This window comes from Cynocephalus volans, chromosome 6, assembly GCF_027409185.1.
Source record: "Cynocephalus volans isolate mCynVol1 chromosome 6, mCynVol1.pri, whole genome shotgun sequence".
In the NCBI taxonomy this organism is placed as follows: domain Eukaryota; kingdom Metazoa; phylum Chordata; class Mammalia; order Dermoptera; family Cynocephalidae; genus Cynocephalus; species Cynocephalus volans.
The window spans coordinates 119,624,743-119,650,644 of NC_084465.1; the positions used below are offsets into that span (position 1 = coordinate 119,624,743).

General features: G+C 51.9%; 2 protein-coding genes across 2 annotated transcripts in view; both read right to left on the reverse strand.

Annotated features, from left to right (window-relative positions):
* Window positions 1-1,386: 1,386 nt before the first annotated feature.
* Window positions 1,387-18,127, reverse strand: SDR42E2 (short chain dehydrogenase/reductase family 42E, member 2). The gene is made up of 12 exons (XM_063101121.1): window positions 18,073-18,127; window positions 17,369-17,553; window positions 16,776-16,871; window positions 15,415-15,472; window positions 14,620-14,738; window positions 13,724-13,799; window positions 10,140-10,222; window positions 8,309-8,446; window positions 7,723-7,788; window positions 6,226-6,289; window positions 4,467-4,540; window positions 1,387-1,641 (listed from the first exon to the last, which is right to left on the reverse strand). Exons 1-12 carry the CDS (start codon window positions 18,125-18,127, stop codon window positions 1,387-1,389), a joined length of 1,269 nt encoding a protein of 422 aa, XP_062957191.1.
* A 6,107-nt stretch (window positions 18,128-24,234) lies between these two features.
* Window positions 24,235-25,902, reverse strand: part of VWA3A (von Willebrand factor A domain containing 3A) — a 56,516-nt gene continuing 54,848 nt past the window's right edge. The window contains exons 32-34 of the mRNA XM_063101123.1: window positions 24,649-24,746; window positions 24,398-24,463; window positions 24,235-24,278 (exon numbers count right to left, since the gene is read on the reverse strand). Coding sequence (XP_062957193.1) covers window positions 24,412-24,463; window positions 24,649-24,746 — 150 coding nt within the window. The 3' untranslated portion in view covers window positions 24,235-24,278; window positions 24,398-24,411. The remainder of the gene's footprint in view (window positions 24,279-24,397; window positions 24,464-24,648; window positions 24,747-25,902) is intronic.

Below are 25,902 nucleotides of genomic sequence, written 5' to 3' on the forward strand. Positions count from 1 at the left end.
ACCCCCACCTTCCTGTGCTCTTCGAAGTTTGACACAGACCCAGTTTCCTCATCTATAAAATTAGAAACCTTACTGTAAAGGTAGCCCTAAGAATTAAATAAGATAATATAGATGGAAGCCCTTTCAAACTGTCAAGCATTGAACAGACATAAAGGATTGTTATTGATCTTTTAAAAAATGACATTCACACATGCAATTCAATCTAGCCGAGAGGAACGTACATTTTTTAGCTCCTTCCCAAACTATCTTCCTTGCTCAGCGAGAGGGACACACCCTACATCGGCCACGTTGGCTCTGATAGCTCATTCTCTCCCCTCCACCCCAGGCTTGTGACGGTTTTCTTCTCTGCTGGGATCCATGGTTGGCTCGGCCAGTTCCGTGTGTACATATTATGATATGTACATGGGTGTATTCACACACTGATACCTTGGTACCCACAACCGATACCAAGACGATAGGGAGGTGCGGTTTCTGTGGAGAGCGGGGCTGGATTAAATAGTTTTGTGGCCTTAACTTTAAACATTATGGTGATCATCACTACCACTCGCTAACAAATAGAAATAATACTAAATCAAAATTTGACAACTAAGGTCTATTTTTACCCACAATAACTATATTGGTACTTTTTCCAGACATCCAATTCTTTAAAGGTTTTTTTCCTTTTTTGATGTCCCTTCTAGTACTGAAACCTGTGCTTATTATGTCGAATCATCTCCAGACTAGTAACCCGGGAACCCACAAAGGCCTACTTGGGCTGGGCAGAAACGTGGGTCTCGGGCTTCCTTCCAAGTCCTACTTGTCAACCCAGGGAGACCTATGTGAACGAGCAAAGCCACAGCATTTGGGCTGGGGAGGATCGAACCCAACCTGACTAGAATGGGTCTAACCAAGATTCCGAGACGACCTCAGGACAACCCCAGAACAGCCCGGGTGGCGAGGAGGGGCCACTGCCCCCAGGAGCGGCAGCAGACAGCGCAGACTACAAACGCCACCGCAGCCTGCTCTAGCCGACAGACTGCAGCGGCCAGACCCAAGGAGCCCACCCAAGAGGCGGGGCGGGAAAGGGAACGCACACGCGACAGGGGAAGGACTGGACCCAGAGGAGCAGAAGCAGGGCCAGGACTCGGGGGGGGGGGGGGGGGGGCCAAGCCAGGGGGCGTGGCCATGACTCAGGAGGCGGGGAAGAGGCGTGTCCAAGCCCAGAGGGCAGGATAGGGGCGGGCCCAGGCCTGGGGCCGCGGATCAGGGCGGTGACCAGAACTTAAGGGCGGGGCCAGGCCCAGGAGGCAGAGGGCGTGGCCATGACTCAAGCGGTGCAGAGGCGTGTCCAAACCCAGAGGGTGGGGCGACGGGCACAGGCGGGGCGGGGCGAGCGGCTCCGGCGGTTCAGGGGCGCTCCGCGGCGGCCTGCGGGCGTTGCGGGACGAGGAGGCGTAGGGCCAGGGCAAGAAGGCTGGCGAGCAGCAGCAGCCCGAGCAGCAGCCGCAGGAACGCCCGCGCCAAGGTGCCGTGGGGCCGCCGAGCCGTGGACCGCATGTAGGACTCCACGGCGTCGGCGAAGCTGAACTTGTCGGGCGCGTAGCCGAGCTGCGCGCGGGCCTTGGCGATCCGGAAGGTGTGCGTGACGACCGCGCTGTGCACCTGCGGGCAGAGGGGCCGCCGAGGGCGGGGCTCGTGGGGAGCACCCTCCTCCACCTCGTTGTTTACGGACGGGGAAGAGGGCAGGGGCTTCCCCTCCACACAGCTGTTTAAAAGGACCCGAGGGCTGCGCTTTGCTTCTGCGATGCCTTCGCCAGGGAGGACTTCCTCTCTCTCTTCCACCTCCATTTGCCTGCAGGGCGCCGCCTCCAGGATGCCTGTTCTGCTCTCCCCCTCCAGCTCCGCTGGATTCGCACCCTATCGAACTCCTCCATCCCTAAGAAGCAAAAGTCCCCTGCCCGGCCCGGCACGGCGCTGAGACTCGGGAGGCCCTCCATACACTCTTAGGTATCCGCTAGGAGAAGCTGAGCGCAGGGGTGTGGCTCTGCGGAAAACGCTAGGAAATGATCCTGGCTTTCTGCCCCCAACCCCAGTCAACTCTGGGCAGGCAAGCCCCGGGCGCAGCGTTCAAGTCCTCGCTGGTAAAACAAGCTTCCCCACGAGAGGGATTCAGTTATGCCGAACTGATTACTCTCCGGTGTCTGAGCTGCGTTTCTCCTGCTGCCAGATGGCCTGGGGCCCACCGGCTTCAATAGTAATAAAGACAGATATCAATTATAAAACACACACTCTGTGTTTGGCCTGGGCTAAATCCTTTCTATGACTTATCTCATTTAATCCTCTAAGATGGTACTAGCACCATCTCCTCTTCACCTATTTGGAAATTGAAGGTCGGAGAGGTTAAGTGACTTGCTCAGGGTCACAAGGGGAGCCAGATTCTAGCCCGCGTTCTTCCCTGCTATGGGGAGGGAGATACCCTCCTACCAGGCTCATTTCTTCTTCTCCTGTTCCTCAGCTGGACACTGGGGAAGAGTCCACCAGCTGCTTGATTCTCCCATAGCCCTGAAATAGCCCCAGCCTTAAATGCTTGAGGGGGGTAGGGAGAGAGGCCAGTCTTTGTCCCTTTTTGTCCCAGCTAGTAAGTTCAAGGCTTTGAGGAGGAGTGCAGGGGGTAGGCTTTTTCTAACTGAGATAAGCTAGATAAGCAGCGTCCTCAACACAGTATTCTCAGACCTCAGACTTGGATGTCACCTCCTTTGGGAAGCCTCCTAGACTTCCTCAGAATTGGCTTATGTGCCCCTTCGGGGTGCTCTGAAGTTCCTCATAATTTCCCCTAGTATAGCTCTTACCAAAGTGTGTTGATTTGACTGGTTAAGGGGCTGTCTTCCCCTTTGGACTGTGAGCTCCCTGGGGTAAGGGCTATGTCTTCTTGCCTCCATTGCTCAGCACAGTGCCTGGCACACAGCAGTCGCCCAATAGATGCTAAATGAATGAAAGGCTATAAAGTCAAAGAAGAGGCCTGGTTGGTGTGTCACAGCCTGACCAGCAGAGGGCGCCAGAGCCAAACCCGAGAAGCGGCCTTAGCTAAGGAATCCTTGCCTCTCTGCTGAACAAGGAAACCCACTAGTTAGACAAGACGGAGGGAGCCAGGGCCCCGCCTGACCGCAATTTAGAGCACCTTAGCCGCTGTTTTAAATGGATGTGATTCCTGACGCATTTCACAAGCTAGTGGTTAAGTTTGATATCATTTAGAATGGTCTGGGTTCCAACCCGAGCCCTGCCACTTAGTGAGTGACCACAGGCAGGTTATTTCACTGTGTCTCTCCTCCTCTGTAAGTGGCAGTGATGATAGAACATACAACTCGGAGTAGTAATGAAGATTAAACGAGATTAAGCACAGTGGATGGTGTACTGTCACCACTCAATAGATGGTCACCGTTGTCATGATCCTCTCTCCTATTCCGATCTGGATGGCTCAAGGGAGAAACCATACCGAGGGTGTTTCAAAAAGTTCATGGACACATTCATATTTTTTTCTTTTTTTTGGCAGCTGATGGTATTGGGAGCTGAACCCTTGACCTTGGTGTCATAACACCACATTCTAACCAACCATCCCTGTATTATCTTTCAATTCTATTTTTCCATGAGTTTTTTGAAGTACCTGCTTCTTTCTGTGGCCCACTCTCCACCCCTCCCATGCCCCCACTCCCTGACTTAGAGAGCACTGCACTTGGAGGCTGAAGCCAATTCCAGTACGGTGTGACCTTGGACATGACATTAATTTCTCTAATGTTCAGTTTCTCATCATAAAAATGGAAATCATAATTTTTCTGCCCTTCCTAACTTAGCAGGGCATCAGAGAGAATCAAATGAGAGAGTACTAGAAGGATTTTTACGTATATCCCTAAACACCACCTATTGCTTTACTGTTTACAATGTGCGATAAAAACATCCTCCCTTTTAAATTGTATATGCTGAGCAAATAGAAAACTGCATGATCAGTACTGGGAGACTAGTATTCTGTACACAATAACTACTTAATATATAATTATTCAGTAAGCATGAACTATGAGCCTAGGACCATCAGGCTCTGTGTGAGTGTGTGTGTGTGAGTGTGTGTTTGAGAGTTGGTGAGGTTGGTGGTATTCAAAAACACGAATGTCATGGGGCCTGTCTTTGGGAGCCTCAGCCTGGCTGGAGGAATAAGCTGCTTATGAATGAAATAACAGTGATGAGGGAATGACGGGCTGGGAGCTGCCGCATTTCAGACTGAGAGAGCACAGCCTAAGCAAATGCCCAGAGGCTGCGGCGATTCCAAAGTAGCTAGCACCAGATTTGTGCCCACAGGGAAGGTTCTGAGATCTCTAATAAGTATCCAGTCACGTGTCAAAGGGGTGAGGGGTGGTGGCAGCGGGGTTGTGGGGAAGGGGCAGGAAGGGAAGGGAAGGATAGCAGGGCCAGGGGATCCCCGAGCAGCAGGCATGTACCTCACTCCGGGTGAGCAGCGGGGGGATGCTGCAGATGGGCCGCAGGGCCAGATGCAGATACTCCATCACCGTGGCTGCGGAAGAGAGGGTCAGTGACTAGGGACTCACTCCATGCAAACTCCAGGCAGGCTCTCAGGGACAGATCAATTGGGAGCATTGTTCGTATTTGCTTTGCAAGGAGTCACCTTGCAAAAGTCATTGGATTCCTCTAAATCAACAGCACATGCTGGGGTACCTTGTTTAGCTATGAAATACATCACAAGTAACTTGTTATTAATAATAAAGGACTGAGGTTTTTAAATAAATCTGAGCAGATTCAAAGTTATCTCTATAACAATGTCTCTCACTCATTCTCACCTCCGTCACCAAATGCTCTGCTAAGGAAGAGAGGAAGGTGGGAGCTGTGCTTCTCAGCCTGGCTGCACACTGGACCACTTTAATAAGTACTGCTGCTGGGATGGCCGGCTACTCGGTGAGAGTGCCGTGTTATAACACCAAGGTCAGGGGTACCGGCCAGCTGCCAAGAAAGTTTTAAAAAATAAAGTAAAAAATACTCCCATTTTCCTCACATCTCCTTCCTGCAATCCTGCAGTAATTTGTCTGGCTGTGGCTGAGGCGTTTTTCTATCTTAAGAACTCCCAGGTGATTTTAACGTGCAGCCAAGTTTGAGAAGCACCAAGTTACAGTTCTGGCTGGGAACGGGAATGTATATACAATCCTCCAAAACTGCCATTCACCAGTGGCTGGAGGTCAGGGGAGCCAATCATCATGGTAACGCCGTGTGTGAGAAGTCACCCTGCTTGTGCGCCCTGGTTGAAACATATGCTTTCAATGGCAAGCATTCCAATGCATTTAAAATACAGCATATCTGGCCAAGGTGTGTCAGGAACACAGGTAGTTGTGACTTGGCCACCTGGCCCCTTGGCCCGATCACTCCATGCCTGATGCCTGCCCTACATTCCAGCTGGAAGGACACCAGCAGAGGGGTGCTGGGTGGTGGGAGGAGAGGGCAGATGCCAGGACATGCTGTTGGAAGTGGGGAAGGGATCAGAGACTGACCTTCGGGGAAAGGAAGAGAATCAAGGGTCAAAATGGAGCCCTCACATGTCTGAAAGATGCTCTAACTTGAGGGTGACCTTGGGGGATCGGGCAGCCCCGGGGGCTTGCATGAAGCCTTCCAGCACAGGCCACAGAGAGTCAGCCAAGTCCAGTGTGAATCTGCCTTTCCCATTTTCTCACTGTGGCACCATGAGCAGGTCACTAACCTCTCAAGAGTCTCAATCATCTCACCTTTAAAATGGGCCCTGGCTAGCCGCAAAAAAAAAAAAAAGACTCTCTGAGCTTCTGCATTGGTGAATGCACCCCAGCTACCCTGGGGCAGAGCTCCTGTGCTCAGGACCCTTCCAGAGCGCCTTATATACCTCTTCATCTGGCTGTTCATTCGTCCTTTATAATAAACCCTTAACTGTAAAAAAATAAAATAGGTGCAATCACACCCATCTCGCCAGTAGGAGAAGGTTTAAATAGGGCTGGGACTAGGGCAGGGGCAGTGAGGTGCCCAGGGTGCTAAATTTAAGGAAGCACTTGCTCCTGGGGATGCGCACGTGCAGGATTGGGCCTGCAGCTCCTGCACAGCCTTATATTTTGTGCCCTTGGTGCCTCATGTGCCTCATCCCAGTCCTAGCCCTGGGTTTGAAATGAAGCTAGGTGCTTACACCTGTTGCATGGAGGGCTTTAGTATGCACACTCCTTTCCTTACCTGTCAGGTAAACCCAAGAAGTAGGCACCTGGATCCAGGGCTGGCTGTACCCCAGCTTCTCAAACTGCAAGGAAACATGGCCTAAGGTAAGGACAGGTTGTTCGGGAGTGTGGAAAGGCTGCAGACTACCTCCTGGCCCCTCATCCACCCACCCAAGGCAGGACCTGGAAGCCAGCTCCAAGCCTGCGCCAGTCTTGAAATGAAACCCACACCTTGACCTGGAAAACTGAATGCATGGGTGGGTTTTTAACTGGGGGTCATTCACATCATTTAGTTCTTACTGACATCTGTCTAAACGTAAAGACACTCCAAGGCACATATGTAGAATCTGATTTTTCTAGAATTGACATTTTTGTTATTCAAGGAAAAAAAGAAAACCCAAAAAACCCAGCCCATGTGTGGAGGGTGGTAGGAGATGCATTGAGATGGGCTGGCATGGGATGAATTGAGCTCTTCACTGGCACAAAAACATTCCAGGTCAAAAAGACAGACAATAAAAGACAGACAATAACTACTTGGCAGGATGCGGAGAAACCGGAACCCTCTTACACTGCTGGTGGGATGCAAAATAATGCAGCCGCTCTGGAAAACAGTCTGGCAGTTCCTCAAAAGGTTAAATCTTGAGTTACCATATAGCCCAGCAGTTCCACTCCTAGGTATATACCCAAGAGAAATAAAAACACACGTCCACACAATGTGTACGCGAATATTCATAGCAGCACTATTCACAATGGCTCCAAAGTAGAAAAACCCGAATTCCCATCAACGAATGAACTGATAAAACAAAACAGGCTATATCCATAGAATGGGATATTTTTGGCAATAAAAAGGAATGAAGTACTGATATCATACATACTACAACACCCTGAAAACTAAGTGAAAGAAGCCAGACACAAGACGTCACATATTGTATGATTCCATTTACATGAAATGTCCAGAATAGGAGACAGAAAGTAGATTAGTGTTTGCCTAGGGCTGGGGTGGGTGCTGTGAAAGTGCAGTGACTGTTAAAGGGTACAGGTTTGGTCTTTGTTTTGTTTTGCTGAGAATGATGAACTGTTATAAAATTATGGTGATGGCTGCACAACTCCGAATATACTAAAAACTACTGAATTGTATGCTCTAAATAGGCGGATTGCACAGTATGTGGATTATATCTCAATAAAGCAGTTAAACAAAACCAAACCTCTGCAGGGTGCAAGAACTGGGGGAAAAGTCACCTCCTCAGGGGCTTGGGCCGGGCTGGCTTCTGGCCACGTCTAGGGCAACTCTGAGGAGTTGGCGGGTGAGCCCTGAGGATGTGGGCTTCTGGTATATCCCTTCCAGTCAGCCACGACCCAGCTCCAGCCAGTTCCAGTGTCACCCAGTGGACACAGTCGCCAGAGCTGGTTGGTAATAAGAAATCTGACTTTTTGGAAGCAGGAAAGGATGACAGGAAGAGAAGATTGGGATCCCAGAATCCTCACTCAGGGTGGGGGCGGGCATCTGGGCACCTACCAGCGGGGCCATCCACTCAAAGAGGTTGACACTCTCCCCGTCGTTGATGTAGTACGCCTGCCCGCTCTAAGGGGGACATGAGGGAGGGGGTCAGTCGGGCATCTGGGCACCAGCCTGACCCCACCCTTTCAGAGGGCTCCAGCAGCTGCTCCACCCCCTCGTTCTCTTGAGCAGACCCCAGGCCTGGGGACAGACCTAGGTCACTCCCTGTGAATTCTGGGGCCAGCACACTGACTAGCCATGTGACCACGATGGAGTTGCTAAACCTCTCTGCACCTCAGTTTTTTCATCTGAGGAACAGGAAGATGGATGATAACGGGATCTCCCTGTTGGGCTGCTGCAAAGATTAAATGCAACATTTAGCATTCGGTGACTTATCCTGGGATCAACACCACCAACCTTGCAGGGTCGCTGTGAAGAGCTACGATGCTTTCTGAAGACACCCCCATCCCCACCTTGCTTCCCCGGGTTGACAGTCCCACCAGCTGGGTTAAGTTGGGGAGATCTTGTGTGAGGGCCAGGAATGCCCTAGGGAGGGGACACCAGCTTGCAGCCGTGGGGGAGGGGGGCATGGCAGGAGACTCACTGCCACGCAGCCCCTGGCTGCAGTGAGGGCCTCGGCCGCCAGCACATGTGCCTGCACCAGGTTGCACACGTGGACCCAGTTCATCCGCGTCCTGCGGTTCCCGAACCGGAACATGAACAGCCTCCTCTTGATGTGGCTCTGGTGGGGGAGGGGCTGGTGAACCCCAATGGCTCCCAAATTCCAGCCCCAGGCCGAACCCCTCTGCCCCAGACTCCCGTATCCATGTCTGGTGTGTTCCTGACATCAGCACTGGGTCATCAAACAGACAACTGGGGAGCCTCCCTCCGCCTTCCCATCTCCCACTTCACGTCCCGCCATCTACAGATCCACTGGGCTCAGCTATGAAAATGTATCCAGAATCCGACCACTTCTCACCATCCTGACCACCACCTCGATTCTCACCTGGAAACCGCAGTAGCTTCCTGCCCGGTCCCCCTCTGTCCACCCTCGACCCCTGAAGTCTGCTCTCTGCACAGCCAGAGGATCCTTTCCAATCCTAAGCCACACCACGTCTCTCCCCAGCTGGGCACCTTGCAGGTGCGCCGTCCTGCCGGGCAGGGAGCTGAAGTCTGAAGTCCTGACCATGGCCCATGAGCCCTTCCTGATCCTGATCTGGCTCCAGCTGCCCTCCTCCCCACCCTCCTCCTCCCTCTATGCAGCCACGCAGCCTCCTGGCTGTGCCTGGCCCAGTGGCAGGCTCCCATCTGAGGACTTTGGACGAGGTGTCCCCCCTGCCTAGAAGGCTCTGCCTCCAAATACCTGTGTGGTGCATCTGTCACCTCCCTAAGGTGGATGCTCAAATGTCGCCTTCCAAATGGGGCTCTGACCACCCGGCAAGCCCAACTCCCTCACTCTCCTCCACTCTTTCTTTTCCTCCATGGTGCTTTGCACCTTCGACCACACCTCATCCTTTAACACATTCACTGTTTGTTATCTACCTCCTCATGTCAGAGCATGAGGGAAAGAGTCATCTGGTTTGTTCACTGATCCGTCCCCAAACCTAGCACTGCCCTAGGCACATAGCAGTTCAACAAGCATTTGTTTAATACATAAGTGAGTGAATGGGAGACAATCACTGGGGTTGGCCCCACATCCCCTGAGATCCCAGTTAACTTTTAAAAAACCCCAGCAGAGGAACATTTTGAAACAGCACCCTGGAGTCTCACTCTCCTGATACGTTTCTGTGGCTCCCCAGGACTTTGTACTCCCAGCTCAGATCCAGCCACAGGGACCTCCTGCGGCTTCCTGAACCCACCACCATCTTTCCCTTTCCAGGTCTGTGCCCAAGCTGCCTTCACCATTTGGCCTCCCTTCTCTCCACCCCTCCTTCCTCAGTGCTCTTTCTAAACAGCACAGGCATCACACTTCCTCCAGGAAGCCCTCCTGGGCCTCCCCTGCCAGGCCCATCTTCTCGTGCTTCCCTCTGCCCAGCACTTACCACACTGAAGCTGCAACTGTGGTGTCTGTTCCCCTGACTAGGCTGTGAGAAATCTGAGGACAGGGCCTAGAGCCCCTTGAAGCTGTATTCCTGGCACCCAGCTTCCTCTAGAGAGAGGTTTTCTGCATGAAGATCCTTGGACTGGTGGCACGGGATGAACCATCCAGCTCTCAGGGAGCCCACATGTGGGTGGGGGCAACAGGCTTCCTTGTGTCTCTTTAAAGTCACAGCTCCCTGTGTCCCCAACCCGTGCCTGGGCCTGGCTGGCACACACTGACAGCTCTGTTCCTGGCAGGCCTGATGCAGTGATCGTGGGCTGGGAGGGACCGATCAGCCTACACATCAGCCAGGCTCCTTCTCTGCCTCAGGTCCCAGAAGGCAGGGATGACATACCGCCACGCGGGGCAGATGCCTCTGCTCTCCAGGGCCGTAGATCCCCGGGGGCCGGAGCACACACGTCCGAAGAGTGCCTCCTCCTAGAACACAGGGGAGGGTGGTCAGGGGAGGAGCAGCCCAGCAGGGAGAGGGAGAGAAAGGTCGTCTCCTGGTCCTTATCTGGACAGGTTAGAGGGGAAGACCAGCTCTTGGGTTTTCCCCATTCTCAGTCAATCAGTTAGTCATTCAACAAACACTATCGGAGTCCCACTCACCACTGGGCCCTGGCATGGATGCCGTGAAGAATGCAAAGATGACCAAGATATGGTCCCTGCCCTCACAGTGCTCATAGACCAGTAACAGAGGCAAAACCTAAATGCAGATATCCGCATGGCCCTTGAGAGTTTATCAAGCACTTGACAGAGAGACCTCCTTCGACTGCCCATCTTACAGGTGCACACAGGCCCGCCCTCCCCCAGGCCGATGGCTCATGTTCTCTCCTTTTCCTGATCATCAGTTGGAAGACGACCACAATCGCTCTTACTGTGGCCCTAGTTTGTTCCTGGTGCACTGGTAAGTTGGGATTTTTTCCCTCAAGGCAATTATCCTGTTCTACCGATAAAAGAGCCAAGGCTCAGGGAAGGGATGTGAGTTGCTTAAGGTCACACAGCTCAGTGTGGTAGAGCTGAGATGAGGAACCAAAGCCCATACCTTTTCCACTAACACCTCTGCCTCTCAGTGATACGAGACTGACAGGTAGACCCTGTCTTTCAGATCTCTCAGCCTTGGTTTTCTTGCCTGGAAAGTGGGTACTTCATAAGTTGTGGTGGCTGTTAAACTTTCCAGACAGTCAATGGAGAAGGAAAAGACAGGAGCCATCCTGCAACAGCCTGGGGGTCTGTTCCCTTCTCATTGCTCTGTCCCAGCAGAGACCCCTACACCATGACAGGGCTTGCTCCAGGGCTTTCTGAATCCTCCACCAGGGAGCCCCTCAATGGCGGAAGTGGGAGAACATGTCTCCCCCGGGGACGTCTGGGGGTACAGCCTTAGGGGCTGCCACAGACATATTTCTTTTAAGTTTTGTCTTAAGAATGCCCACAAAATTTTTAGTTTATTCCCATAATTCATTTGTGCTTATGATTTTTTAAAAAAATTTTAAATGACTTATTTTGTAAATTAATTGACTCCCAGGCCCGACTCCTTAACTGAAATGGGCCTCCCAGAAGATGCTCTGCAGTTGCTCTCAATGCTTGAGCTCCCCAAGGGGCTGCACCCCCGCTGTGGGAAGCCCAGTGTAGACCATCCTCTGTGACCTCCCTTTGGGGAGCTCCTCCCCCTCTGCACGAGGTCTTGGGGTGACTGTTCATCTAGATGGAGGCCATGGATATTCTCACGCAGGAATGTGACTCTCGGCACCATTGACATCGGGACCTAAAGTCCTTGGAGGGAATCCGCCCTGAGGACACTGATCATCAGCTTCTGCAACCCAGTCCCTGAAGCTGCCCTGACCCTGTCCTCTCAAAGCCCGGGCGGTCTACTTTCCAGGATCAATTTTCCTGAAGCTATTCCACATCCTTCCAAGATAAGTTCCCCTTTCCCTATAAATGGGCCAGAGCTGGTGTCTCCAGGTCACAACCATCCCCCCGACTTCTACATCCTCCAACACCCTCACTTTACAATGAGGCCCAGTGAGTTAAATGGTGGCCCCCAAAAGACATGTCCACCTCTCAGAACCTGTGAACGTAACCTGATTTGGGAAAAGGGTCTTCTCAAATGTATTTAAGGATCTCGAGATGAAATCATCCTGGATTATCCAGGCGAGCCCTAGATCAAATGACAAGTGTCCTTAAGAGACTCACAGAGAAAAACAGATAGAAAAAAAGAGAAGCCCTTGTGATGACAGAGGCAGAGATCGGAGTGATACAGCCAGAGCCAAGGAATGCCCGGGGCCACCAGAAGCTGGAAGAGACAAGGAGGGACTTTCCCCTACAGCCTTCCAAGGGAGGGCAACTGACACCTCAATTCCAGACTTCTGGCCTCCAGAGTGGTAAGAGAAGAAATTTCTGTTGTTTTAAGCCACCAAGTTTGTGGTACTTTGTCATGGCAGCCACAGGACACTAATGCACCCAGAGACAGGAGGATGCGACTGCACTGACCCTGAGCTGGGCTCTGCATATCTTACTGCTACCGGGACCACAGCCCTCTGTGACAAGTTACGGGGACAGTGTCAGGGACCAGCTTGGGTAGCGGGGAGTGGAAATCACCCAGGGTGACCGTGGCTGGACTCCTGGAAGGCAGGTATCAGGTGAGTGTTCCTGTAAACAGCCTGCCATTAATTTTAAACTCTGGGTCACCTGGGCATGCTGGGGGGAAGTTGGTTTGCAGCTGATGTTGCCGAGGGGCACTGGGCAGCCACGTCACGGAGGGGCCAGGCCCAGGGTATCCATGACTCTCCTAACCACAGAAAGCTGGGGATGCTCATATAAATAATTCTTGACCAGAGGATTAGGTGTCTGGCATGCAGTCTGCTGGTCCTGCCAGGGAAGGCCCCAGGTAGAGAAGAGAATTCAACTGCACAAGACGAAACTCCTGGGAAAACACAGCCGGATGTTCTCACTGGGATCAGTGGTTGAGATGGTCCAGGACGATGGGGGAGTGGGGAAGATTTCAGGGAAAAGAGGCCATGCTCAGGGCACCGCTCAGCTAGGCATGCAGTGTAGCACAGTGGTTAAGCCCCAAGGCCTGATGTTTAGACTCCCCTGAGGTTCAAGTCCTACCTCTTTCCCCAATACCTGTTAACCACCACCAGTCTCAGTTTTCTCACCTGTAAATTGGGGATTATAATTTCAAGCATCCCTCCCTCTCCAAATCCTCTTGGCGCCTGAGTTAAGATAGTTTCCATAGTGAAGGGAAACCAAGTTATCTGTCTCTTTTTAGTTTCTGAATTTCAGAAAGCAAGTAGTGATAATCTGGAGAGCAAGAAATTTATCTGTATCTCTTTGGCTCCTGAGTTTGGGAAGCAGGATACCCAAGGTGCTTACTTCACAAGAATGCTGCGAGGGGTCAAGGATACTTCCGCATATCAAACTAGCATGCAAAATAGGGGCTGGGATGCAGTAGACACTCAATAAAACAGGACTGATCATAATCTATTATTACTTCTTTCTAGCCAGAAGAGGCAATTCAGTAAGGCAGTTGAGGCAGATTTTTCTGGAAAGTTATTGAAGGTTAAGCTTCGAGGTCCCTTGCAAAGTGATATATATACCTCATTCCATATTTGTAATTTTGTACCCTTTTATCTAAAGAGGGCTCCTAAAACTGGGTCCATTCCTATGAGACAGAAAAGACAGCTAGACTTGGAATAGCCCAAGTGTCTTCCCCACCAGACTGTTAGCAACACGAGGGCAGAGACTGGGCCTGACATTTTCCAGGCTGGACCCTGGTGGGTTGCTGGCACATAGCTGGTGCCTAGTATCTGCTGAAGGATGAGTGGTCCAGGCCCTGGGGAACTGTCCTTTGGAAGGAGGGTGGGCCATGGACACATAGGGGATAAAAGCACATACTTCAGGAAGGCAGTGGTGGACAGGGGCCCCTGGACTCACCTGGAAGAGGTGTTCCATTGGCTGTAAGGGTCAACTGGTCAGCGATGGCTTTGGTTCGGGAGTAGTGGTCCATATGCTGCCAGAGGACAGGGAGAGCAGAGCCAGCAGACAGGGGCCAGCAATGTCACTGATCACATGGGTATGGATTCTGGGACTCCCAGTGGGATACAGCCAAGCCCAGTGCCCCACTGCCCCTCCTCTCCCTCTGGGTGGGGGAGAGTGTGTTTCCTGCCAGAGCCACAGGAGCAGAGGCACACTGGGCCCATGGCAGTAATGTGCAGGGGCTCCTTGACTCAGGAAGGCACCTGTCAGTTCCGAACGCCTGCCCCGCAGCTGACACTGGACACACGCCAGATGAATTACTTATATGTCGCCATTTAGTGTTCCCATGGCATTTCCACATATGTTATCTCATTTCCTGCCCTCCAAGTTCCACAGTGATGGTGCTACCATGCCCAGGAGAAGAAACAGAGGCCCAGAGCAGTGAAGTGTCTTCTTGCTCTGGGTCCCACAAGTAGAATGTGGCCAGGCTGGGGCTCAAGGCCAGGTCTGTCTGATTTCCAAACCCCTGCGAGCATGACGAGCTGGCATAAGAACAGGCTCATGCCACCCAGTTTTGGGGGCCCTTCTTGCTGGGACTCACCCTGAGTTGCAAAGTTGACCCTGGTTCCACCCACTCCTACCCTTTTTTTTTTTAAGGTTATATTTCCATGAACTATTTTTTTTTTTTCAACAGCTGGCCAGTACAGGCTTGAACCCTGGACCCTGGTGTTGTCAGCACCACACTCTAACCAACTGAGCTAACCAGCCAGCCACCCCGCCCCCCACCATCCCTGCCCTTTGGGCAGCGAATCCCAGGGCCACTGTCTGCGCCCACCTCTTCTGGAAGCCGTTACCTTGTCCAGTGGGAAATACGGCACGGAGTCCTCATCGCCCTGCTCTATGGGCTTCCCGCCAAACACGACATTGACGGTGCTGGTGTAGACGAGCCTCGGAACCCGCTGGCGGACGCAGGCTGCAGCAGATGCGCGCACACACACACACATACACACACACACACACACACACACACACGGGAGGCAGCTGAGGAGGTGTCCACGGGACCTCTCCCCAGCCGTGAACACATATCCTGGCCCCTGAGACCCTCCCAAAATCCAGAGCTGCTCCAGAGGGAAGAGTCTGGTCCCCTTAACTTGGAACGTGGGTCAAGTCCCTGCTCTGTGGGCCCTTGGGGGCCAGGCCTGCTTGATCTTCGTTCCAATGTGGCTGTGGCCCCTGAGCTACCTCGCCAGAGACAGGTAAGGAGAAAGTCTCACTCAATGGGGACACAGACAGAGACACTCCAGAATCAGAGAGAAAAGCCGACACAGGACAAGGAGGGACGTGCCCAGAGAGCCCAGATGCAGGTCTTCCATTTTGGCACTTCAGTGACTTTCTCACTCCCATCCCTAGGCCCTGAGTGTCCCCAGACATGCTGAGGCCATGCTGACACACCCACCCTGGGCCCTGGGCAGGTCTGCAGCGCAGGAAGGATGCGCTGCCCACAGGTCTCCCTCTGGGGTGGGGGGAGGGGTTAGGGCAGGAAGGTCCCACCTCTTTCCCCCACCCCACCCCCCAGAGCTGTGCCTGTGGCAGGAGAAGAGACAGGAGGAGGACACACACAGCAGGCACACTTGGCTCTGGGCGCCTACCATCAATCACTAGTTTGGTGCCTCCGACATTTATAGACTCAATCTGCTCTTTTTGCAGCTAAAAGACAAGACGGAGGGGGGAAAGTCACGGTGGGGCTCATGCCTCATCACCGAGGCCAGAAGACTGGGCTTGTGGTCAGGCAGTGTGGGGGCAGCAGAATGTATAGCTCAGAGGCAGGCAGCCCCCCCAGGCCCGTGGGCAGTGTGAGTGCCCAGCTCTGTTACCACCTCCAGAGTGGCCAGGGGAGCTTCTGTCCCCTTCTGGCCTTTAGCTCCCTCATTTGTAAAGTGCGGCTGACACCTTGGTGGTGGGCAGGATTAAACAAGACATTTGGGAGCACGTGGTACAGTGCTCGGCACAGAAGAGGGACTCAAAATATGTTGGATCGTCTTCCTGTTCTCAAAGTCTCAGTTTTCTTATCTGTAAGATGGACACAGTAATACTGTCCGTGCCCAGCGAGGGGGCTGGGTGCAAAAACCAAAACAACTGGTCTGCAGTGACAGCTCCTTGTGTGATTACCCCCAAGCTCATTTCATCCTTACAACACCACCAGGGCTCTATATTTATTTTTAAACTATATTTATTTTCGTTGTGGCTGTTTCTGTTTAATAGGTAATATAACCACCAGGTTAAAAATAATTCAAAGAGTAAAAAGGACATTTGGTGAAAAGGAAATTTCCCTCCCACTCCTGAATCCAAGTCTTTCTTTTCCCTTCCCAGAGGCAACTGCTGTGAACAGCCCCTGTGTGTCTCTAGAGATAATCTACATATCAATATCAGCACATACGCATGCGTGAGAACATACATAAACATTTACCCTAGCTTTTTAATTCTTAGACAAACAGGAGGATACCAAACACTGTTTTACACCCTGGAAATTGTTCTGTTGAATCAGCACATACTGAGTCATAGAACTTCATTGTGTGGATGCAACACAATTTATTTACGTAGTCCCCAGCTGATGGGCATTTAGGTTATTTCTGAAGTTTTGTTATTAAAAACAATGCTGCAAATACACCAGTAAGTGTAATTTCTGAGTCAATGGGTATATGTATGTTTTGGTAGATTACTATCACACTGTTCCCAAAAGACGCTATAACATAAGCAGTCCATACTTTCAATATGAGGAAAGAGAGGCCCAGAGAGGTTAAGTTAACTTGCCCTAGGACACACAGCTAGAAAGAGGCAGAACTGGCATTTGGTCTTCTGGATGCAGAATGCAGGCTGGGAGGAGCCCAGACCCTTCCTGGAGTAACTAAAGAGCAATAAGGAATACACAGGCATGACAGGGGGTGGTGGGCACAGCCAGGACTTGAACCCCATTCCGTCCAACTCTGGGTATTGTATGTGAGGGGCTCACCTTTTCAGCACCAGTCATTCCATAGGAGGCCACGTGGAAGACGCAGTCCACCCCTTCAAAGGCGTGGTACAGGGCTTCTTCATCTCGGACATCAGCCTGAAACGGAAGGAAGAGATGGGGGTACGAGGTTCAAGTCCAAGGCAAACAGAGATACATACTCTGCACCATACTCGGTTTCAGAGCTGGCCCCTTGATGCAGCCCAGACAAGCATCTGTAGGGCCAGGAAGGGCTGGCAGGCCTGGATTTACTATATGATTCTTACAGGACATCCTCCTTCTCCTCCATTCCCATTTATCTAGGTCTCTGGGTCACAGGGGCTGCGCTAGGTGTTTTACGTGTACTATCAGTGATGCTCCATGAGACCCTTGTGAAGTAGGTATTATTATTGTTCCCTTGCTGTGGATGAGGACACCAAGTCTCAGAGACGTGGAGCCTTGTGACCATGGCTGTCCAGCTGGGAAGTACAGGGCTAGAGTTGGAGCTCAGACAGTCTGGCTCCAGAGCCTGTGCTCTCAAACTCCACACCCCTGGTTTCACATCAGACGTCTCCCCAACCACCACAACCGGTCCCCCAGGATCCTCATCCCCACACCTGGATGAACTCCATCCCTGGAGACAGTTCCCACTGGGGTCTGCGGAGATCCAGCAGAATGACAGAAGTTCCACTCTTGGCCAGACTGGACCCTAGGCTAAAGCCCAGGTAGCCTCCTCCTCCAGTCACGAGAACCTTCTGCCTGCGGGCCTGTGCAGGTCTGGCTTGAGTCTTCTGTTGTGATGCTGGTACTGGAGTTGTCATCAACTCACTAAGTTTGGGCCCAGTCCCAGACCCCAGTCCAGGCCCAGGCCCTAGGCCCAGCCCAGGTAATGGTGCAGCCCCCGGCCCAGGGCCCAGACCTGGTCCAAGCCCCAAAACAGCACCAGGTCCCGGCCCAGGCCCCGAGACAGCACCAGGTCCTGGCCCAGGCCCTGAAACAGTACCAGACCCTGACCCAGGCCCCAGAACTGGTCCATGTCCTGGAACTGTCCCAGGCCCTAGCCCAGGCCCTGGAACAGCACCAGAACCTGATCCAGTTCCTGACCTAGCTCCTGGCCCAGGCCCCAGACCTGGTCTAGGTCCTGGAACTGTATGAAGTCCTAGCCCAGTCACTGAAACAGCAGGTCCTGGCCCAGGCCCTGGAACAGCTCCAGGTCCCTGCGTAGGCCCTGGAATGGCACCAGGCCCTGACCCAGACTGTAAGTCAGACCCTGGACCTGAGACCCCTCCCTGGGCCTGGCAGACAGGGCAGCTCTTCTCGCCCTGGCCTGTAGCTTTGCAGGCCTCTGGGGAGGAGCCTGTGGGGTTGGGCTTCATCCTCTACTGAGCCATGCAGACCCAGAAGCTGTCCACCTGTGGGAGAAAATAGAAGAAAGAACATTCTAGAGTTGTCTCAATTCATATGGATTATCAGATCCCTAGGACTGAGGAGAAGGCCAGGTGGAAATCAGAGACCCTCTGAGTTCCCAGTGAGCCTGTGCCTTTCAGAATCTCAAGAACTGGGGCTGGCCCGTGGCTCACTTGGGAGAGTGTGGTGCTGACAACAGCAAGGCCACGGGTTTGGATCCCATATAGGGATGGCTGGTTGCTCACTGGCTGAGTGTGGTGCTGACAACACCAAGTCAAGGGTTAAGATCCTCTTACCGGTCATCTTTTAAAAAAAAAAAAAAAAAAAAGAATCTCAAGAACTTCCAGGGTGGCTGCTGTCTTGGTTTTTATAGCTGGGGTAACTGAGGCCAAAGTCACACAGCATGACTGAGATTTACACCAAGCATTCCTGACTGCCCTACCAGTTCTTTAAAATCCCAGTTCCCATGTAGACTCAGAGGAAGACTGATCAAATCATGCCAAAGGGAACCTCAACAGACTGGGAGGTGACTGCTCATGAATGGGGAAATGGGAAGGGCTCTCTGGAGGAGGAAAAGCAGGATGAAGAGGAGGAGGAAGTGGTGGAGGGGGGCAGAGGAGGGGTATCTGTAGGATCCAAAAGGGCTCTGCACCCTGGGAACTTGTATATGACTCCAGGTGCTGTGCCTGCCCCTGTCCTGACACCTGCTTCCTCTGGCTCTCCCAGGTCCCCCAGCAGTGCAGGTGGCTGGCCCTACAGGGTCTGCCCAAGCCCCCTGCAGGCTTCGGTGTAAGGTCTGCGGGCCTCAGAGGCCAGCACTGAGGATCCTGTCCTTCTCTCTAGACTTTAAGCAAGCCGGGCTATTGGTCACTGTCACCATCTTCACTGCTCTCCCCACCACTCCACCCAAGGACAAGGCTGGACCAGGAGCATCATAAGAGCCGCAACTGTATACTACAAGCCTACCGCACACCAGGCCCTACAGATAGGTAAGTCTCTGCCCTGTGTGGCACATAATGGCTGAGTGAAAGAACAGGTGTTTGTTGAGTGACTGACTGGTTGTTGCTGGTGGTGGTCAGCTACAGAGACTGTACCTTTTAGTCTCTTCTACTACTGCCCTGCTCACCAAAGTCCTGGGTGAAGGACACAGTCATGCCCAAACCAGCACTAGAGAGTTTAATCGGGGTGGGGGGGACACCCCAAGTCGGAGTCATTCCAGAGGATGGGCCTAATGTCCCCATGCGGAGTGTAGAAGATGCAGCCCCAGAGTGGATGGAGCTCTCCTCTACCCAGGTCTAGGGGACTCTGTTGTGGGGGAGAGTCTGTGGACCAGAGTTGTCTTTCTATCCTACGGGGGATATTTTTTGTGACAAAGGCTCAGACCTGACTTCGGGTAACCATTTGGGCAAGATATCTAAAACCTCACTGCTCCTCAGTATCCACAGCTGTAAAATGGACCCAAATAACCCTTGCTGCTCCGTCTACCTCATGCGGTGGTCATGAGGGAGGAGATGCCAAAGCACTTTTCGAACCTCTAGAATGCAAGCTCCATGAGAGTTTTGGTTACCGCAGTGTCCCCAGCACCTACTACAGCGCCTGGCACAAAGTAGGCGGTCAGCAAAGAGCTGCTGAATAAACGAAATCCCTGGGGCCTGTTCGGCATCTGGGAGAGCTGTGGCCAGGGCCGGCTGACCCCGGACAGAGCCGCATTTATCTCTCCGGGCCGTCTAGAGAAGTAGAGACTATGTTCCACCATCCAGAGGTGGAAACTGAGGCCCAGAGAACATAAGGGAACTTCGATGAAATCACAGTAAACGGCTCGGCCGGAATCCAGGTCGATGGGGACCCCGAGGTGGGGTTTGGTGAAAGGAACTGGCATCCGGGACCGGCCCCGGGGGCGTCGGCCTCGCGCGGCTGGAAGGAGAGCGCGCCCCCCATGACGAAGGCAGCCGCGGCAACTGGGGGGCCCTCCCCCCTTGTCCCCTCTCTCCCGCACCTGGTCCCCGGCCGCACTCACCTGCCCAGGCTCCCGCGGCGCTGCGAGCTCCCGGCGCTGCGCGGTCTCGGCGGGAGCTGGGCCACCGCCTCCCGGGGCGTGGCGGGCGGGGGGCGGGGCTACGCCCGGGGGCGGGGCAGGGCCGGCGGGGGCGGAGCTCCTCCTGGGGCAGGGGGCGTGGCGGAGATGGGGCGGGGCTACTCCCGGGGGGCGGGGTCCTGGAACTGCTCCCGGTGCCCGCTTCCCCGCGTTCTCTAGGGCGGGCCCGCGGGCTCGACAGAGGGGAGACAGGCCGGGCGGGCAGGGATGGGCCGCGCTTCTGCTGGGGATGGGCGCAAAGGCCATGCGTGCCGCGCTCCGTCCTGCCCGCGGTCGTCCAAGGACCCAGGAAACGTGTTTCCTTCTCTACTCACCTATTCCTCTGGTCCACCACCGGTTCCTCCTGGTTCGGCCTTCTTTCCTTCCTCCTCCCTTTCCTCCTTCCTCTCTTTCATCTGTTCATCATCCCAAACATTTTTTCATTCATCTGTCCATTCCTCTATCCTTCTACCCATTTTTTACTAATCTTTTTGTCCTTTCATCCATCCATCTGTTCATCAGTCTGTCACTTCATCTGTTTTTCATTCAAACTTCCATTCATCCATCCATCTTTTCGTCAATCCCTCCTATCCATCCAACCTTCCATCCATCCATCCTTCCACATGTCCTTCTAATTTTCCATCCATCCATCCAACCTTCCACCTATCCATCCAACTTTTCATCCACCCAGCTCATTCTACAGATCTTTCTTTCCCTCCTCTCACCCATCTATCGACCCTTCCTCTCACATTCTTCCACCCATCTCTGTGCTCATCCATTCACCAGTCCCATCATTCCACGTTTAATGGGTGCTTCTTCAGTGCTGGCCTTTCCCCTGTGCTGGGGACCCAGATGGATCACACCATCCCTGGAAAGCTTATATTCAAGTGGCAGTAGCAGAGACAGGTATGTGCCCAACAGCTCACACAGCTGCTCTGAGTTACAGGGGCTGAGAGCAGAGAGGGCTGGTTACTTTGTTTTTGGTGGTGGGCCGGTACAGGAATGGAACCCTTGACCTTGGTGTTTGTTATCTGCACCACACTCTAAGCAACCAAACTGGCCAGCCCAGGGTTGGTTACTTTGGTCTGAAGAGGGCAACAGGAAAGACTCCTCCTTATGAACATTCTGGGTGGGCACAGGTGTGGGGAAGAGAAAAATAAAATCTTAGCACACACATGCTATGTGACAGATAGTGAGGTATCTTCAGTCCTCTCAGCTCTGTTAGCCCAATTTTAGAGACAGAAACAGGTTCAAAGAAATGAAAAGGGGCTCGGGTGTGGTGAGAAAAGGCCATGGGGTCAGTCCTGATTTTAAACCTTGCCTTTGCCACTTTCTTCCTGTGTGTCTTTGGGCAGCTACAAGGCTCAGATTCCTCATCCTTAAACTGAAAATGGTGTGTACTTCACAGTTGTGATGTCCTGAGGCTTATCACTGCCAAGGTATATGCAAAATGCTGAACACGGTGCCTGCCCAGTTGGTGCTCCACTGGTGGTAGCTGTTGTTATATGAGAGGTTGGGATTCGAACCCAGGTCCTATGCTTCACCATTTACAAGTCGTGTCTCTGGTCCATCCTTCTATGCACAAACACCAGCCTCTCCCTCTCCCACCAGCAAGGCAGAGAACTCATATTCCCCAGGAGCAGCTCTACCAGCTGCTGACATTGTCTTGCAGGAAACATAGTTTACCACGCAACAGTTATGGGTTGAATTGCATCCCCACAAAATTCATAACCTTGAAGCCCCAACACTCAGTACCCCAGAATGTGACCTTATTTGGAAATAGAGTCATTGCAGATGTAATTAAGATGAGGTCATAGTAGAGTAGGGTGTGCCCCTACTACAGTATGATTGGTGTTTTTATAAAGAATGGGGAATTTGGACAAAGACATGCACACAGGGAGAGCATCACGTGAAGACTGAAGTTACACTGCCACAAGCCAAGGAACTTCTAGAATCCAGGAGACAGACCTGGACAGATCCTTCCTGGCACATTTAGAGGGAGACTGGCTCTGCCAGTACCTTAATCTCGGACTTCTAGCCTCCAGACCTGCGAGACAATACATTTCTGTTGTTCCAGCTACTCAGTTTGTAGTGCTTTGTTACGACAGTGCCAGCAAATGAATACAACCACCACAGGCCACTTTCTCTGTGTTTATAAAGGTGACTGAGAACAGCAGCTGTCCAAGATCGACCAGACTGAGATTCACCATGGCAGGGGCTGTCGCCGTGGGCCCAGCACAGAGCCTGGCCAAAGCAGGAGCTTGTCAAACCTTAGCAAACTGTCTTTTTAAACAACTTGATAAATTTTTACTTATGTATACCCCATTGTAACTACCACCCATGTCAAGATATAGAACATTTCCCGCACTCCCGATGTCCCCTTTGTGGCCTCTTACAGGTAACTGCTATTCTGATGTCTCTCCCCAACAACTAGTTTTGCCTGTTCTTGAACTTCACATAAATGGAAATTTACGGTATGTGTGTACTCTTTTGTGTCTGCTTCCTTTTGCCCAATATTGTTCATGAGATTGATGCATCTCATTGCATATAGCTGTAGTTTGCTCTTTTTAAGTAGACGTGTGGTATTCACGTACAAATGTATCCCGATTTATTTGCCCATTCTACTATCGATGGACCATTGGGTGGTTTCCAATTTGAAGCTCTTTTGAGTAAAGCTTCATCAACATTCTTGTGTGTCTTTTGTCGAACATATGCTGGCTCACAGAGTAGGCATGTGTGTCTACTTCAGTAGAAATCGCCAGATAGTTTTCCAAAGTGGTTGAACCAACTTACAGCCTCACCCCCAGCGCTACCCCAGCAATATATGAGTGTTCCAATTGTTCCACATCTTGATACTGTCTATTTTTAGCAATTCCAGAGAGTATGCAGTGGTATCTCACTGTGGCTTTAATTTGCATTTCCCTGATAAGTAAGGCTGTTGAGCACCGTTTCATGTACCTATGGTTCATTTGTGCTTGAGTCTTTTGTCCATTTTTAAAAAGTTGAGATGTTTATCTTCTTATTGATTTGAAGTTTTTTATATATTCTGGCAATGAATCTTTCCATAAAGTTTTATCTCGCCAAAAATTTACACACACACACCCCAATGATCAAACAGTTAAAGTCATTTTGATCTTATTAATGAAATAAAAGTGATTTTTTGAAATTTTAGAACATGACCCAGATGACATAATACATGACACACCTACTTTATATGTTCGCAGCAGGGCTGGGCCCTGAAGACCCCACCCGATTTCCACATGCTTGAGCAGAGCCCTTGTGCTGGCCTGGGTTCCAGAGCAGCCTCCGTTCTGTTTAGTTGAGCAGGGGCGAGGGGTGGTGGGAGGCTCATATGTTTCTTCATCCTCCAAAATGGGCCGACGTGAATCTGCATTGGCCCCCGGGGACCAGGGTGGTGGGAAGCACAGGAGGACCAGGTAGAGAACCACCCCAGCTGGCTGGTTCCAGAGATGGGCTCCCACGACTCAGCAGGAGGCTCGCTGTTTATGACTTGTCAGCCAAGTGGCAAGTTCTGGGGATCCACAGGTGGTTAGGACACCAGCCCCATGGAAGAGTTAGGGAAGCGAGCAAGGAACTATGACATGGAATGTTAAGTGCAATAAGAGGGATGGTTGGTCAGGACACTGTGAGAGGAGACCAGAGGTGTCCAGCTCTAGGTGGGTCACAGAGACACCTCCACAGTGGAGCTGATGTCACTGGAGCTGTGCCTTGATGGACAAGCAGGAGTCATAGGCAGAGGGCAGCAAGCACCACCTTCCAGGCAGGGGGCTCGGGGTAGGACTTCCCAGTGAGTGACAGTCTTGGGCTGGAGTTTAGGGTGTGTTGGGGGACAGGGCAGGAGAGTTAGGATAGACCCAGGGATGGCCCCACATGCAAAGAACAGAGCCTTTCCTTCCTCAGCTTCCAGGGAGCCCTGGGGCCTGAAGTCATGTGTCCTGTGGACAATCTATGGGTCACCAGGTTCCACGTCATGTACTCTTAGGGCTAAGTTGTGCTCAGTGGTTGGTCTTCTGTAGATGGCCTTTCTGTTTAGAGGAATCATAATGTCTGATCTCTCCCCATAGTTACTACTGTCCACAAAACAGCATGCTGCCTGGCCCTTAGAGGGCACGTAACGCGGGGGGAATCTATCCCCTCCTCCTACCTGAGAATGCTTCTCTAAAAATGAGTGATGTTTGGCTCCGTGTCGTTTTTCTTCAGGAGTTGGGATCTGGTGGGCAAAAGATCAGGGAAATTGGTCTCCCTGGTGCCCAGACTTCTGGGCCTGGTGGGGAGAAGCAAGGCAGAGGCTCTGGAGCAGGGGGCCATGACCAGGGTGGGCCCTGCCAGACGGAGCCCAGGGTCTGGGTGTGCTGAAGCCACGTGGCAGGTGGGAGGGGCGCTGGAAGGGCATACCTGAAGGATTGGGCCTGCCAGAGGAAGCTTCTGGCCTTGGTGATCTCCTGGGCTAGTCTCCTTAAATCATCTCCTTCAAATACCGGCAACGTGGGATCCTAGAAAAGGGGAAATGAATGTGAAGTTCAATCCATTAAATAACTGGATGGGACCTGAAAATCCAAAATCTCAGAAGAATTATTTTAGGGCTAATTAAATGCAGCCTCCCACCCAATGCAGGAAATCTTGTGAGCCTTGTTTTGTGTTTCCAGAGACTGGAGGCTCACCTCGGCCAAGGCAATCGTTCTGCAAATGGGACGCCTTAAGATAAGATGTGTCAGAGTTACAGTCGGGAGGGGAGTGGCAAAGCACCATGGTCTCTGAACTTCAGCAAATTCGGCACCTCTCTGGGCTCAGGAGATGAGAGATGGTGTACTCTCCTTATCTTACCACTATTCAGTAAAATCTCTTCAGCCCTTTCTCCATTTCTTCTAGTAAAATAGAGACTCACAGCCATGCTTTTTTCTTATGTTAACTAATGAAATTCCAGAGTCCAGCCTTAAAAACACACTTTGTCACAATTTGCAAGTTCTACAAAAGGGTTGAAGCTATCCCTTTTCCCTGGCAATAGCAGCAGAGTGATCCCATTCTGTGTGAACGGGGCTGGCCGGTTAGCTCAGTTGGTTAGAGCGTGGTATTATAATGCTAAGGTCAAGGGTTCGGATCCCCACACTAGCCAGCAGCCAAAAAGAAAGATAGTTGTCACCATTCTGTGTGCACAGACTATTCAAAGCATCCACTCAGATAAGGTATTAAACTGGGAACCTTCACTATATTATCTGTTTTCCTGTGTAATAAGAACACTTGGACTAATAGTCATCATGTTTGCCAACTTGTTCTGCTGTCTGTATCACCTGTAGCATTTGTCCCTAGAAGAGTTTCTTGAACAAAGGAGTAATGTAAGGCCACCCAGACTTCAGAAATTATGCCATGTCCTGTGAAAGTAACCTTTAACCTCTGAAAAGAAATCTGGAATTCTGATTGGTTGTCTTATTTGATAATTTGTTGCCCTGGAAATGTTACCATTGACAACACTGCATTCCTGAAAGGTATAAATATGCGCACAATTTTTCTGTCAAATCAGGAAAGTGTGAGAAATGCCCTCACCCGTCCAATGCCAAAGGATGGACACGGAGACACGAGGTACAGTGAAGTGAGACTTTAATAGCAGTCTTGCAAGATCCGGTGTCTGATGAACCAGGTACACCCAAAACA